The sequence below is a fragment of the Eufriesea mexicana genome, unplaced genomic scaffold (genome assembly GCF_001483705.2).
Source record: "Eufriesea mexicana isolate 0111107269 unplaced genomic scaffold, ASM148370v2 scaffold8981, whole genome shotgun sequence".
NCBI classification, from domain to species: Eukaryota; Metazoa; Arthropoda; class Insecta; order Hymenoptera; family Apidae; genus Eufriesea; species Eufriesea mexicana.
Window position 1 is genome coordinate 319,920 of NW_016916724.1, and position 16,429 is coordinate 336,348.

Here is a 16,429-nt window from a genome sequence, read left to right on the forward strand (position 1 = left end):
GGAAAACACTTTGCCAATGTCGACAGATGCGGTGAAAACTCGGCCAACGAGTTTATCGCGGTTGCTGGCTGCTCGTGCTTGTATTTTAAACGTCAGAATAAAAGGGTTAACTCGCGAAACTACAACGGAAGTCGAGTTGCGTCTCAACAGCCGATTACCCTACGTTTATTACGCTTACCTAGCGTTCGATGAGCCACCGGGTCCAAAAATCTTTTGGCCAATCCTCCGACGGACCGTCGAGCCGTATAACATTTGTCGAACTTCGTAGCCACGTAACAGATTTTCTGTGTTCCGATTTAGGGAACGACTCGGAGCGAAATCGGGGAAAATTGAGCGAAATCACGGGTCGACTAACGTTTTTCTTACAGCGTAGAAACAGAAGTGCTTAAAAGCCAGGAAAACCAACTCGGCCCAACGTTCATGAGTTTTCAACTTGAACGTTAATGAGTTCTCCTGTACACGTTTCGCGGCGCAAAGAAAATCGACGGCAAAATCCAACAACAGGCGAGGAAAGCTCGGAGATTTCATCAGTTTGAAAAAGGACCGTGTAGTTTCGGTATGCAATTACTCGCGGTGAATTCACTGGCATGTTCCACGGTTAAGAGAATCGATCCTCGTCCCGTGCAATCGAGCATCCAGCGACGAAAAACGACCACGACGAGAAAGAAGACGATTGTCATTGTAGCCGTGAAGGAGGTTCGAACTTCTGTCGAGAGTTTATTTCAATTTCCAATCTAATAAGAAATTCTTTCGCAACTATTCCTCGCCCCTCGTTCATTTCTCTCCACCCACCGCGGCCACCCTCTAGCTACCTAAGTAAATTTGTCTCTCCAACCCCTCCCACTCCCCTTTTCTTCCCCTATCATTCAGTCTCTAACACCCATCGCCACTCTGGCAGCCATCTTCCTCGCCCCTCGGTTCGCCCTTTTCCCTACTACCCTCTCGAGGCATCGCTATCACTCGGCTCCTTGCGTCCTCTCCGCCATTCTCCACCCCCTTTCACCCCCCTCTCGTCCCTTTACCTTTTACACGACTTATCTTGCGCTATCTGAGACGGCAACCCTCCAACTCTCCTATCTCGTCGTCGTTTCCCAACCTTCCAACCCCTCTATCTCCTCTTTCCAGCTCTTCACACGCCTCCCACGGCGTTCAATTACTCATTTGTTCGACGCTGCTCTATGGGGTTGCGATGATACCTTCGGCAGACATAATCGCGCACCTCGGGCGATGATTATTGCTCGATCCAAGCTCTCGTCGTCGCTATAGCGAGTCACATACTAGAGCGACTCTTATCGAACGAAAGGAAACGACGGAGAAAGATTCGATAGGCGTGACTGTCGTTCGGGAATATCTTTCCCCACAGCCACGGTTTCGGTTCCGATTCGCGATACTGCCGCTAACGTGATCGTTAAAGCCAGGCAGTGCATCACGGATATTCTCGAGTTGGCTGACTAGCCCATCAGCGACTGATCGCTTAATAGAGACGCGGATGCGTCCGTACGAACGTTTCCCAAATATTCGCGAGTCCCTCGGCCCGAATCTAATTAATCACCGAGGTCGGTCGGAATCAGAGACCGGCCGCGTACGAGCACCGAGCCAGCCGGCCATAAATTCTGCCGGAGGTGAAGAGGGGCGCGAAAAATTTTATGAGTGGCCACGTGAAAAGGATATGAATATTTCATAGGCCTCTTGGATAGTAGACCACCTGATAACGGGCTACACGCGATAAATCATTTTTCGATCTAAATGTAAATACGCCGAGCCAACGATGTTAATAGAGGCCTCGACCCTGCTTCACCTTTTTACCGGAGAGCGCTACTCTTTCGACCTGTCGCTCGCGAAGCTTGCGACAGTAGTCAGCACGATCGACGACTCGGCTGGCTGACACCAGTTCTCGATGTTACCGTTTCTATCGCACCGGCTTCCACCTCGGCCTTTGTTTCCACTGCTGCCCTGTATCTCCAACGAACACGTCCGCCATTCCCATTCCTTCGAGACGTAAACCATAAAACTTGCTCTTTCCCATCTCGGGAGGAAAAGCAATCGAACCATCGGTCGTCAGCTCGTCGCGAATGAGAAACATCGTGGAGACCATCGATCGCGTCGTCTGGAGACTCTCGTCGCCTGCGAAAGTAAACGATCGCCTAATCGAAATTATCGAAAAACCCGTTTCAACTCCAAAGGCTGTGGAGGTATCGCGAAATAGCCGACATTGGCCGATACTTTTTCGCATACTCGTGGAAGCCAGTGTACCGGAGTAGATCGATTATTCTTCGATACATCCCGGCACCTTTGCTCATCGTGGCGAGTCAACAATACCGAATTCGATACAGGAGCGATCAGAGGCCGTGTCGCCGACAAGGGAAGCTATTTCCTATCTAAACGGGATTCTACCGACGATCCACCGGTGCACGAGAATTCTTCCTGTCTCTCGTCATTCCACGCCCTGCGATCAGAAACGGAGAACCGTCAGGCTGATGGGCTATCGTAGCGACGTTTCTCGTCTTCTCCAGCACCGAGTTCCACGACGGAAATTAACGCAGTCCCTGCTTAATCGAACGCCAGTGCCGATTATCTTGCTCTGATCCATCGGTTTGATTATCTCGGTTTGATAAACCTCGAGATAGGGGAAGAAATACGCGGGCAGATGAACGTGCAGATTGCTCGATCGGTTAGTACTTCGATCGGTGCTCGAAGATGGAAGGCGAATCTTGCTCGAGCTATGGAGAGGATTAAAACAGCCTTTAGCGATTGGAAATGGTAACACGGTGGACGTAAAATCGTCACTAGCCTAAACAGCGACTGGTAATTAATCCTGATAGAAAATGGTACTCTTGAAACTTTTAAGCAGCCCTCGCAGCAAACTCGCAGCGTGATGGGACGAAAGGTTGGTAGAAATTTTAATCGATCTTAAAATTCAGCATGCAGCGGTTGAAATTCCCGTCGAATTCTAAAACGAAAACACGTCTGGACAGATTCAACAAGACGGAAGATTAACAGACAGCGGAACCGGTAATCTAAGTGCCTTTACAGACGACCAAGCGTCAGGGGTGGAAAGTCCCAGGATCCGTAATCCCCGACTAATTCAATACGAATTGGAATCAGCTCTATCAAGTTCCTCCACTTCAAACCAACTCTGCCATCCTCTCCTGTTTTCTCATTTTCACCGCGCCAAGTCATCCTAATTTGACTCGACGTTCCCCCGTTTCCAACATCTTTACGGAGACCTTTCCCCATTTCTCTCGCTCGCTCCACCTTTCCTCTCTCGTTAACCTGCGAAGTAACACTCCTGAGGAGCAAACGGCGTCGCTTGGAAACGGATATGAAGGCGGAATTCGAATAACATGTTTACACTGGGTCCCTGTTCAGTGCTAATGGCTTCGGATGAAGTCACGCAGACGCCAGGAAATAAATTCGCCCTGCGTACCGGGGACCGGAAAGATCAAGTGTCCATTAACTTCGCATCGATTCAACTTGTTTCGAACCGGAGTTAAATAAGAAAGAAAGGAAAAGAGGGTAGGACGACGTCGTGTTCCTTAATTGCGCCGGAGGCCATATTGGAACTCGCTGCTTAACGGAGGAAAAACCGGACAAACGGCGAGGAAAATTTCGTTTCGCCATAAAACGTTTGGCTCGTGAAAGATACGGGGGTTCAACGTGATAAATCGAGAATAAATAATCGACAGGGGAGCACCGGGTGACGTAAAGGTAACGCGACTCGAAGTAATCTCGTTAAGTGTCCGCTGCTTTGATAGTCTGAAATTATTCGAAGGGAAGGAAGCGAGAAGCGAGAAATAAGAACGATCCTCTGTCGTGATATATGGCGGAAGGAGAAAAGGATACAGAGGATCGTTTGCGTATTCACACGCCAATAATCCGGCACGAGTTTTCCTCAGGGTGGACGGGATCGTACCAGAGGCTGTATTATTCTCTTTAAGTTATCTCGCACGGAACTTTCCTCGTTATGGTTTGCTGAAGGATACTCGTGAGCCGCGGGAAATTCATTCCGCCGGTAACTGGGAGAAAGGCAAGGAGCAGGGGCGGCAGAGAAGCGAAGGAAGAAAGAAATAATCGCGGAGTATGATAAAAGGAACGAGGAGAAACGTGCTCGTTCCCGATTTGACGTTTAATTTTTCCAGATTATCACGAGCATAAAGCGTTACGAGAGACGGTATCGTCGTCGCGATAGGAATCCCGTTTTAGCGGCAATCGGGCAAACTGGCGATAAAATGATTAAATCGCGCGCTGGACATCGCCCTCTCGCGTTCTCCATTCGCCTAGCCCCGGTCTCGGGACGAAAGCTGGCGCAATAAGACGCTGGGGGGATTTCTAACAGAGAGGATGCACGACTTAGCCGAGGAAGTCGGAAAAAGAGACTTCTAATTAGAGAAGTAGCGAGTCGTGTCCGCCCCAAAAACCACGAATTAGTGGTCGACGAGCTTAGCCAACTGCTTCTTTGCGTTCCACGATGCGGAATTCCTCGCTCTACGATAGAAATTAAGACGAAATATGAACGAATTAGACACGCAACACGCCTATCGTCGGAGAACTTTGCACAATGAGATCCCGTAGAAGATGAAATTGCAGAGTTTTCGTGACTTCTTCGAACGGTTTGTCTTTCGCAGATTCTCTCGACTCGAGAGAGAATCTCGAAGGGAACTCGACATTCGGTGTCGAGGTACGATTGATTCTCAAAGAGGGATCGCGCGATTTCGGTAATAAAGGGGACAATACAGTCAGCGAAACGAGAGAGAAACCGGGTCAGCTAAACGACTGGCAGTCGAACGACGATCGACGCGTGACAACGAGAACGCGATTTCAACGACGCTCGAGAAATCTAAATAGGTGGCAGAGCAAAAGGGAGAAGAAAAGGGAAATCGGGTCAAGGAGTTAGCTCCGCTGGAAACTGGACGACGATCACGCGTCGGAAAGGCTCGTAATTTTAACGACGCTCGTAGATTAAAATAGAAACTGCTTCCATCAAACCCGATTACAATTCCAACGATACAATTTCGCGTTCCTGTCGGAGATCAAGGGAAAGGAGAAGAAATCTCGAGCGACGTCTCGTTTTGTCCCTTTTCTTCTCCGGTCTCCGCTCCCATCCATTGAATCTTCTTTTCTTTTTTCAACGGAGGTCACTCGATTACGATTATTACGTACGAAGGAACGGCAGAATTTCAAGGGACGAGCAAGAAACTAGCTGCCTATCAGGCGCGTGGAACGCGATCCAGGCATCCCCAAGGGTTCCATTACCCTCCTTCATTCCTTCATATCCTTCCTGCTTTCGGATTCACCGTAGGAAGTCATTCCTGAGTCACGATACTGGCATCAGCAATCCCCTCGGTGGCCAAGCTTATCCCGTTCCCGGGAGCAAATTGGCACGAACGCAAATCAAATCGGTAGACGCGAGTCGAAGAGTGTGCGACGACGCGTAAATCAGCTGTTCGAGCTGGATCGATCGATCCGTCCCTTCGTCCGTATATTACTGCCATAATTTTAACGAGCTTGCTCGACTTCGTTGGGCTTCGCGAATTCGAGCGAATACGAGTCCAGAAGGGACACGGAGGGAAGTTAGGAGGAATACGTAACGAGTAAATGGAGAAGCGAGATATTTCTGCACGCTACGACGTTCGAAATGGCCGACCAAGGGACAAGGGACGCTGCGGCGAAATGGGGATATAGGTGAAACGAGGGTCTTGCGAAGATCGCAGGATCCCAGGCTTGCGAGGTTCCCGCTAACCCCGTGACCCTGAGACTACCTCGACAATTACCACAAATGCCAACGACTTGATACGTGACGGTGTTGCGAGCGAGCAGATCGGTTGTCCCAGAAGCAACCACGCTTAATAGAATGGCGGAGATAGAGCGGGTAAATAAGTGGATCAGCCATTTGTTTCTTCCCTTTATTTCCCGTGGTGGAACCTCCTTCCGGAAATACTTCTCAAATTAGAATTTCAAGATTTCGCTACCGCAAAATGAATTTTTCCGCTAACTTTCGACGCGCTCTAGGGAAGATAAGCATTTCAGGGAAACTTCAGACCTTGAATAATAAATAAACGGAGAAGCTGCGGAACGAATCGAAGAAACCCGGGCTACGTTGCACGGATCGTGTTGGATAAAAAAGAATTCCAGTTGCGAAAAATTCGATGTATAATATATTGTATCCAATTTGCTCGATTTAGCAGAGCTTTCGTCCTTCTCTGACAACTGAATCCCGTGACTGTTAAAGTAGCCAGGAATGCAAAAGACTCTGGCGACTTAGGGAAAAGTGTTCTCCGCGTTTTCCTTTTATTTCTCAGTTCTGAAACACTTTTTCCTAATGGCACCTGGCACTGAAAGTCTCGAGCGTCATTGTCATTTAACGCGTACGGCCAGTTCCGCGGGTATACAGCTTTACACAGAGGGTGCAGTCTTATGAATATTGCAATTCGCCATCGTTTCAGGGGATCCGGTGCAACTATTCTCTGATGTTTAGCAATGGTGACTTCGTTCGGCTTCCAAGTGTCTCTTGCAAATTTTTTATTCTCATCAATTAAATAACAAACGTGTACCGCAACTGTCGTCAAAAGTTCTATTTTTTTGTCCACTCCTTTAGACGGAATAACCACAGTTTCATGGCTGTAAATAAAAATTCATAAAAATAGTGAGTTTAAACATCCGCGAGCGATTGCGTCTTTTTCCTGGACCAGCTTGATCGACCGTGAAACGGTATGAAAAGTCGCATAAAAGCTAAAGCTATTACACAATTATCGGGCCAGTTCAGCGGACTTAAAATGGCTACTGAAAACATAACTGTGAAAAAGAGACCTCTACGAGAAGAAAGAGAAGAAAAGGGAGGATTGTGACGAAACAACGAGACAAGAGAACAGAGGACAAAGGGGAATGCAATTCGCGAGTAGACGGTCGTTTGCCGTCGTGTAACCGCTTTCACGGATTTCGAGGACGATTCTACGGCTCTCGGCTTCTATGGTTTCGTAGTTCCGCATTTCCGTTAATAGCGACAACTCCGACAATAATTCTGCCGGAAGCCGTAGCATTGCCAGCCGGCAGACTCCCATTGGTCCACGATGCTGGCACTCGATGGCTCGCGAGGAACAACCTCGTTGTATCAATTTCCGTCGCTTTGCTGGTCACGAGTTTAATCGTGGGGAACGTCGCGGAAAGAAAAAAAACCAGCCAACACGGGGCAATTTCGATGCGAACTACCCGTTAGACGGAGGACAGGTAAACGCTCGAGAATTGTCGACTCGTTACCAGCTTCGGGATATCCAAGTACACCGCGGTGCGCAAACGAGATTAAAATCAACAGACGTTGAAACGTATCGCGATGCACGATGCATAGATGGGCAGTAACTCCAGTACGCGTGTATTAAATTTGATGGATAAACTATATTTGTGCAATTAAAATTGTTAAATTAATCGTGGAGCAAAAGGTGCGTGGGTGGAGTGGACAATGGCTATCGACTGACCTATGGTCTAGCAATGACCACCGAACACCCTAACCCCACCACCGACCCACCCCCGGAAGAATATTCCGATGTGTCTCGTACGAAGTCGAATCGACAAATGAATCGATTCTCGCTCGCGCACCCTTTATATAGCCGGCGATCGGCCGAAGATCGACGAAAATTCTCGATCGTTGCCGATACCGCGGATAATTATTTTTCTACTGTAATAATCAATTATTCGCTAATTTTTGGTACCGATTTTTATTAATTATTTCTTTAGCGTTCTGGGCAACTTGTTATTAACAAAATCGGTTTGTTATTAACAATTAATTAAACTATTTATACGATTTTTGTTTATTACGAGTATATTTATGTAGGGACCGGTTTGGGTGGATTGGCTAAAATAGTGTTGTTTTACTGCTTAATAAAGTAGAATAAGCTTATACGTAGACTGACGGCTATGAAACAAGAGAGATTCGCTATGGGTACGTTCGACTTTGACTTCTTACTCACATACTGACACTAGCTTAAAAACTCTTAACGACTGAAGACTGTTAAAGACTGGAGCTACCCGCGCCCTTGCAACCTTATTTAAAGCATTCATCCTGTTCTTTTCCATACCCAGGCTTTCCTTTGCAATCATGCCCCTTTGCCACGCAACCTCGGTGGGCCAGGTACTTCAACCACTCTGGACGCATCCCTAAACTTTCACTCGACTCTGCCATAAACATTCTCTGCAGTCAAACCTCTTGCACACGGTCACTTTCATTCTAAGCCCAAACATACTTGACATTGTTTCAAGGCCGTACTTATTCCAATCCCACATTTATGCTCTCGCGGTACAAGTTTCTTTAATATCGATGGTATCATCGATCACAGGGGTATAAATGTCTGCATCGCCATACGTCACAGCTTCTCTATGGCGTCTAAGAATCGACGAATGTTGATATTTCGGTTGTGCTAAAGAATAAGGTATTACCGAGGGAAGCATCGATCTAAACACCAAGAAGGATTTCTGCGGTAGCACCCTAAATTTCGCATACTCCCCGCGTACGTTCCCGTGGATTTACGACGCAGCCGGGTCCCGCTTCGAATTTCCAACTTCTGTACCTCCGCATCGACCATAAACGCGAACACCGTGCAAACGCAACACTCGGCTGCACACATGACGTTCCTAAATCTCACGGGCGGCGAAAAAGTCACGCACGCGTCATAAAGTCGATCCGCAGTAGCAAATCTTAACAACAACCTAATATCGCGTCTCCCAACACGTACACGCGTCCGGAAAGGTGCGTTCGAGCACCCATTTCCGCCGGTCTTTCGTTTCCCTTCGCAGCACCGCGATGGAGAGACGATTCTGAAGGACTGCGCGAACGAGGGGCACCGGCGGGGAGAATATTAAAGGGGGAGAATAATGGAAAACTGGGTTCCTTTGCGAGGGAATCCGCGAGGCTGAGAGAACGTCTCGAGATTTCCAGCGAGGCATCGATATGGAAATTCAATTTCCAGGATCAGGCGTCACGTAACATTGTTTCTTTACTTTTGGCGGCTCTTCGAGCAAGGCCAAAGAGAGGAAAACTCGCATTCTCTTCGACACACGAAGTCCTCTTCTGGATTCGATCGTTTCTGCGAAACAAATCTCGTATCCGACTCGGAGAAACGTCTTATCGCGTCTTCTCTCGCAGAAATTATATTTCAAACACTCGGTGAGTACTATTCGCGTACTATGTGAACGCGAGACCGCAGTCTCGTTTAATTAACGGATGGAACCCGAAACCATTCTTGGGCAGCTAGGTCGGATTTAATAAAGGCACGCGAATTAAATACGGAAACCACGATGATTTAAAAATTCATCGAATAACGTAAAATCGAGAGAGAGGGAGAGAAAGAGAGAGGGAGAAATTCGTAGTACGATGGATAGAATATCACAAAGTGGAAATTGGTTTCAACGGAATGTAATACCATTGAGATCGAAAATACGAATTCGAACACATTGCGACCCTCCGATTGCAAAGAGTGTTCGGGATGAAATGAACGCGCGAGCGAAAACATGTTTTGTTTTCGAAATCATACTGCCCGGGCTGTACGATTTCGATATCCGGCTGACCAGCCGGTAAAATGTTTGCCGGATTCGACAGCGGAATGGGAAAGAGCCGACCATCTTGGAAAAAGAAATCGCAACGACCCTTGTTCGGTCAAATATGAAACCGCGCTTTTCATCAGCCGGTTACTTCAACTTCAAAGCCACGGTTCTAAAAGCAGCACAAACACTCTGCGTAACCAACAAAGCGAAGTTACTTCTAATTTTCCGACTATCCGCTCCACTTCAACCGGTTTCGTTCGTTTCGCCAACTTCTTCCGTGAAAAAGGAAGGGGTGAAAAACGCGTAGAGGAAAGCCAGCGAGCACATCCGGCTCCATCGCGTCCGAGCGAAATTATAATTCCCGTGGTGATCTCCGCTGGGATCGCGACAAAGAAAATTCGTGGAAACCGGAGATGGAGCTGAACCAGCGTCCGATTCCATCGGGTGGTCGGGAAGGATGGCTCTCGCGATTCCTCGAGCCAGGGCATTGAAAAAGTTATCCGAAAGAAGAAAAGAAGGATTTCTCGGTGCACCGAGACGCGTTGTAACACCGGTGGTGGCTGCTTGTTTCCGCGTTGATCGTGTATGAATCTGACAAGGGTATGGAGGCTGAATATCAAGCAACCCTCGCGCGACCGCGGCGTAGCAGGGATTCGAAGGACTATCAGGGCGAGAAAAAGGAGAAAAGAGGGAAAGAAGAGGGAGAAAATCGCGGGAGGGCTTGAATAAGAGGGTTTGGCAACCGGGAAAACTGCCACCTGAAATAGGGATGGAAGCTATAAAAGTGGAGGGGCGGAAAGGAGGGAGGGATGAAGCGCATCACGACAGAAGCAGAAAATACCATGAGACATGTGTTGACATTTATGCCACGACTTATCTACTGCGTTGGGTCTCCGCTGGTTTTATTTTGCGCGAAACCAGCTTCGGGATATTCCCGGGCGAGGTACGCTCTCGAAAAGTCGAGAGAATATGGCGTCTGCGGAGGAAAGACGTTCTTCGGAAGTTTTAGCGCGTCTTAAAAGAATAAGTCGTTAGGTCTGGATATACGTGTGTGTCCATAGCATACACAGGGATCCCCAGGATATTTTACCGACTGAAGTGCCTCATCGTCAGGGACCCGTTCGCGTTGACGGGAATTTAGAGTTTCCTTCGTTTCCCTTGTAAACCGACTTTCCTCGAATGGTGACTCGATCTAAACGATTGGACGAGCTTCTTAAAATTCTCTATCCCGATTGATCGAGCAAAGAAACGCGATCGCGCGGGTTGGAATTTGCAATTAGCTTGCAAGCTAATTCCCCGGAATAGCTTTAATCTTTCCGATGGTAACTATAGTCGGGCAAAGTTTGACGCTTGTGGTATACTAACAGTGATTTTCGTCGCTCGTTAAAATTTCCCTTTGATTCATAATTTCGATAGAGCGGAGTACGTCCACGTTGGGATTACTCCGTGTCTTGAAAGCTCATTCACGAGCAAGATCGTTATATCGAGGGAGTTAAAAGCATTTTCAGAACGGGGTAATACCTCCTTGATACCGTTGCGAAGTAAAATCAGCAAAAACGAGGCGAATCTGACAACTAATGTTTCTTTTAGCTTCTGGGCGCCTTTGCGCTGCTATGCCGCACCTGGTCCATCTTTGGATACAGCGACAGGTGCTGATTGCGAATTTAAAATCATCATCATACCAACGAAAAAAGCATGGTCCAACAAGCGGAGAAAGTCAACCCGCACTCGACCCTTAGTAGGCTTAAGGAGTACGCCCGGAGAGGTACCCGATATGGCGTATTACTCTTGGGCCACTTCAGGTCTGGCATGGATATGAGATCCAACCGAAGGTCTAGGAGGTACCCGATATGGCGTATTACTCTTGGACCACTTCAGGTCTGGCATGGATATGAGATCCAACCGAAGGTCTCCATGGCCCGCGAGACGAATCTGACAAGTATCACCGTGGATCGTCGCGTTCCAGCTGCGGTAGGGCGTGAAAAATGTGGAGAGACAATCGAGAGTATCCGAAGGAGGTCGCTGAACGAATCGAAGTTCGATGAATCGCGTGATGGGAAATGAGAGAAAGAAAACGCGAGAAAAATGATCGCGGGAATGCACGCCAATTCGCTCGCTTTTCTTCCTGCTTTTCTCCTTCGGCTTCTACTACACCGGTTCCCTTGTCCGCGCGATAAGCTCGATACTGTCAAGGGAGCAGGATCATCGCGCGAAAGTGTTTACCACTCTCGATCCACGTATCTCGATGTCAAACATCTAGGAATACGGAGCGCTCGATTTCGCGACCATCCATATGTGAGGGATGAATTTCTAAAAACCCCCACGATGATGGAATATTTCTGACATGGCGTGTGTTGCGACGGCAATAATAGGTGGAAGGCGCGCCTAGCCGTTCCTCTTTAGAATCGACAATCATAAATCGAGATAAGGACTAGGGACGGTAATACTTGAGACCGGACCCAACAGACGGGACGCACGTGCGACTGACCCACGAAAATGCTAACAAGACGTACGCATAAATCAAGACAAAACAATGCCAAAGAGAGAAACTTTCCTGTCATATTCCCTCTTCTAACCCAAGAGCCTGCCAAAACTCCTTGTCCAATGAAAAAACTCTAATTTTCCTCCTCCTACACTCATTTTCCTCCAGTCACAGCAAACCAAGACTAGACAAAACGAGACGACAGGCAGTGGCCAAAACCAGAGTATCAGACGACAGTGAGGAGTAAAACAAGCAAGACGGTAGAAAGACGTAAAACACAAAACATCAAGACGTTATCGAAACTCAGTCAAACACATAAAACAAAAAGACAAACGGAAAACGAAGCAAGACGAAACGGCAAAGGCTGAGACGATACACTACACACAATCAAACTTTCCTGTCATATTCCCTCTTCTAACCCAAGAGCCTGCCAAAACTCCTTGTCCAATGAAAAAACTCTAATTTTCCTCCTCCTACACTCATTTTCCTCCAGTCACAGCAAACCAAGACTAGACAAAACGAGACGACAGGCAGTGGCCAAAACCAGAGTATCAGACGACAGTGAGGAGTAAAACAAGCAAGACGGTAGAAAGACGTAAAACACAAAACATCAAGACGTTATCGAAACTCAGTCAAACACATAAAACAAAAAGACAAACGGAAAACGAAGCAAGACGAAACGGCAAAGGCTGAGACGATACACTACACACAATCATCATACAAAACGTGTAATAAAGTGTAAATACACCAGAAACTGCGCTTTATTACACCACCGAGGTGCTCAATGTCTCGTAAGTGACACGACACATTGAGAAGAGGGTAGCAGCATTATTTTACTCCTACCCAACCTGCGTGGACCTCATCCTTCTTACACCACGCGGTACAACAGCGTGCATCGATCTTTAAGCGCTATAAACTACGTTAGAGCATTGTCTTTGATAGAATTTGGTATGGCAGTGGTGTTAAAAAGGAAGGAACACTGATTATAGAAAGACAGCGCTTTAATAATTGGTAACTCGATCGGTGTGTGCTGTACAACGATTGCTTAGAGACTGATTCGTTTGAAGAAAGGAATTTGACTGGCGACCTACGCGTACACAATCTTACATTGGTATGTAATAATCAAAAACATTTTAACATCGACGTTACATGTAAGATATCTTGTCTTACGTCTTTAGCATTCCAGCAGTCTTTTCGGCGAATTCGGTTGAATTTAATTTAAGCAAATAGGTTAATCACCACTCGAGTGTTCCACGTTGTGCAGTATCCCTGAACATCCATCTTGACCACAGACGCCACGAACCGAATCGATTCGCAGCTTCCTCGAGCTGCAACGGCAAACGCAACGAGCATAGTCGTAGAGCACGACGGACAAAAATGAATTTTATCTTTGATCAAACGTGCACAGTTCGAATGGAACGTCCAGTCGTTATCACCTGGGAACAGTGAACTGTATCGAACGATAACCAACGGAAAGGGGAGCGTCCTCGCTCTCGCGGAAGCGCGCGAAGCAATTCGAAAAATTCCGTGGGCCGTTTGGGCCGTGGAACCCAATTTTCCAACGGCCACGTCGAAAATGTTGCATCGCGTGAAAAGAAAAAAGAAAAGAAAAAAAGAAAAAAGGAAAAAACGGAACTAAGAAGATTAATTATCAATCGAATTCACCGTCCAGTGAATCTCGGTGCTATCGCGTTTCACCGTGAACGAGTTTTGTCACGGTTGACGCTGATGTTTCATCGATGCTTTGTTTCTTTGTGGAACAGATTTCACGGACCAGAGGATCCACCAGTGACGGATTTCGCGTTTTTCCTACTTTTCGTATTTTTTTTTTTTTTTCACGGCATGCCTCGCGCGAAAGACGCGAATTTCGCGAGCCACGTGTCGCGGAATATGATCGGGGTATTAAGCTTAAGGAAATCCATTTTTCCTATCCCGCGTCTAGTGGATCGTGTCGAAATTTCTCAGTGTCAGGCTACGGGACGAGCGCGATACGGGAAATCGAATGTCAGGATGAAACGCGAGGCAACAACCACACCCGGTATCATTTTTCACATCTGTTTCCGGCTGCCGCTTGCTAAGTGAGCTCATCCTATTTGGCATGCAGCTACGTCCGTAAATTGGACAGATTAATAACAGTAAATTCTTCGAAACGCCGGATCTGATCGGAAATTGTAAATTTTCCATGGAAATTTAAACGATATCGGCCGGCGGAGGCGCGCCCAATTAAAAACAAATGAAATTACACACATATGCAGCTGTACCGAATGCTCGAGTTAATTCGATCAAGCGTCGAATAAAATGTTGGAATCATATTAGTTTTTGTTTGATCGTGTTTCCATTTCGCGAACCCGGATTATTCTAGATTCGCGGATGGATGAATTTTGAATTACGTTTGCCTCGCTTTGCTCGCTTTAATAATCTATTTTCGTGTTTAATTAGGACAGAAACCTCAAATATGGTCTTTCGTCGACACGGGGAAACGTTTGGTAATTGAACGAGACGCGGCACGGAAGAGGCGCTCTTTTCGTTATAACGTGATTAAATCCCGGAGAATGCATCAAGCATTTATGCGAACGGAAAAATAAAAGCCGACTGCCGGATTTCTCAAAAATCCTCCATCCTCGGCCTAAAGGGCGAAATAATGCACGAGAAACAGAATACATATCCTGTCTTTGTCACTCTTCCAAATGGTACAACGTCCACGGTACATTAACCACGGGTGTACCAAAATTTTTAAGCGAACCAATTATTTTCATTAATTTCACCGTTCCGGTTCCGTGCACGCGCGTTGTCACACGCGTAAATGCCGATCGTTTCCTCGTTCACGGCAATGACAAATCCGTCAGCCATGTCCCGCTTTAATTACTCGCTCTCTTGCCTCGCATCGTGGTATCCGCAAAAAATCGAATGTAATTAACGTTTCCCAGAGCCCAGTCGCAGTTTCACCAGCCTCGATCCGTAACCTTTCTAGCAATTTCCAAATTTCCGCCTGATTTTGAGCGTGTCCTCGTTTGGCCATGACACCTGGCGTATCCGCGTCCACCTATCCAAGAGTCCAACAACGTTCCATTCTTTCGACACGGTTAACAACCACGGGAAATCGTCAACGGAACCACGACGATGCTCGTACAACCGCTCGCACCAGGTATATCAAAAGCAGATGCGAATTCGAAATGGGACAAAAGTCGTCGTACACCGGAATTACGATGAATTACGATGAATTACGCTGAATCACGTTGAATTACGTTGAATTACGTTGCATTTCGGGATTTCGGAATTTCGAGTTTGCTAATTTTTCGCGTCAACTCGGACAATCCAGACGTGAATTGCAGAAAAACCGCTACGTTACGTTAGATTGTATGAAGGAACCACTTAATGCTCTATTCGCGAAATGAGTTTTTAAGGAAGAGAGCTGAAGAGGAAAAAGAAAGGGGAGACCCTTCACGTCAGACACGCTTGGTTGAAATGTCCCTTTTATTCGAATGAAATTTCCACGGAACTTATACGCGTTTCCGTCGTCTTTCACGAGGCAGGAAGTGAAATTTTTGCTTGAAAAGCGCTTTTCATCGAACCAATAATTTCGGTTGTAACGAGAGTGGGAAAGTGGCTCGTAGACCAAGTCGTAAATTCTTCATTACTCGTGGAGAATTTCAGGACGTTAATACAGAAGCAACGCGATGAAGATTCCGATGGGACGATTTCAAAAACTTTTTTAATAAAGCACGCTTTATGAAGCGTCCGATGCTCGCTTTGCGGCCCGTTAATGGTATTGTACACGGAACGTCTTTCAAAACTGTTTAAAAGACTATCAGTTCGGCAAACTTGCGACTTTATAAGCGCCATTCATATTTCATCAGCCATTGAACCGATGTAAAGGTATTAACCCCTCCGTTAAATGTGAATAAAAATTATAAATCCCTTCTGAACAGATAGCGAATGAAGAGTCTTCTCGGAATATCCTCTGTGACGATGCGCTACACGTAGGACCGATTATCCCAGGACCAAACGATCTGTCGTACAAATTCTAAATTATGAACATTTTCTCCGTTTCAGGCCCGAAGCCGAAGCTGAGGTATCATTACAGAGCTCATCAACTGTCTGTTTGGTTACGTCTTGTCCCGGAACTCCATCGAGCCGGAATGGAGGACGTGGATTCGAAGCACAACCTATTCCGTGGACACTCGGACCCCAGCTTGTACGACGGATCGGTGAGGCCAGATCCACTGAGCAGGATCAGCGAGGAATTCAAAAGGAAGAATACCACCACCGAGCCACCGACCACTACGGACTACAATGCTGCCACGTGTGTCAGTTACATTCAGAACACGAATTTTCAAAACGTTCATAACACCAGTACGGATCCGCTTGCCAGTCTGGATGCAGCTGGGTACGTAATAAGCAAATTCGGTCTACGTA

The 16,429-nt window shown here is 47.0% G+C and overlaps 1 protein-coding gene across 1 annotated transcript in view; it reads left to right on the forward strand.

Moving 5' to 3' along the window:
* The window catches only part of NLG-4 (neuroligin 4), a 232,028-nt gene that overhangs the window by 212,426 nt on the left and 3,173 nt on the right, over positions 1–16,429 (forward strand). Inside the window, exon 11 of the mRNA XM_017907757.1 lies at positions 16,067–16,400. Coding sequence (XP_017763246.1) covers positions 16,067–16,400 — 334 coding nt within the window. The remainder of the gene's footprint in view (positions 1–16,066; positions 16,401–16,429) is intronic.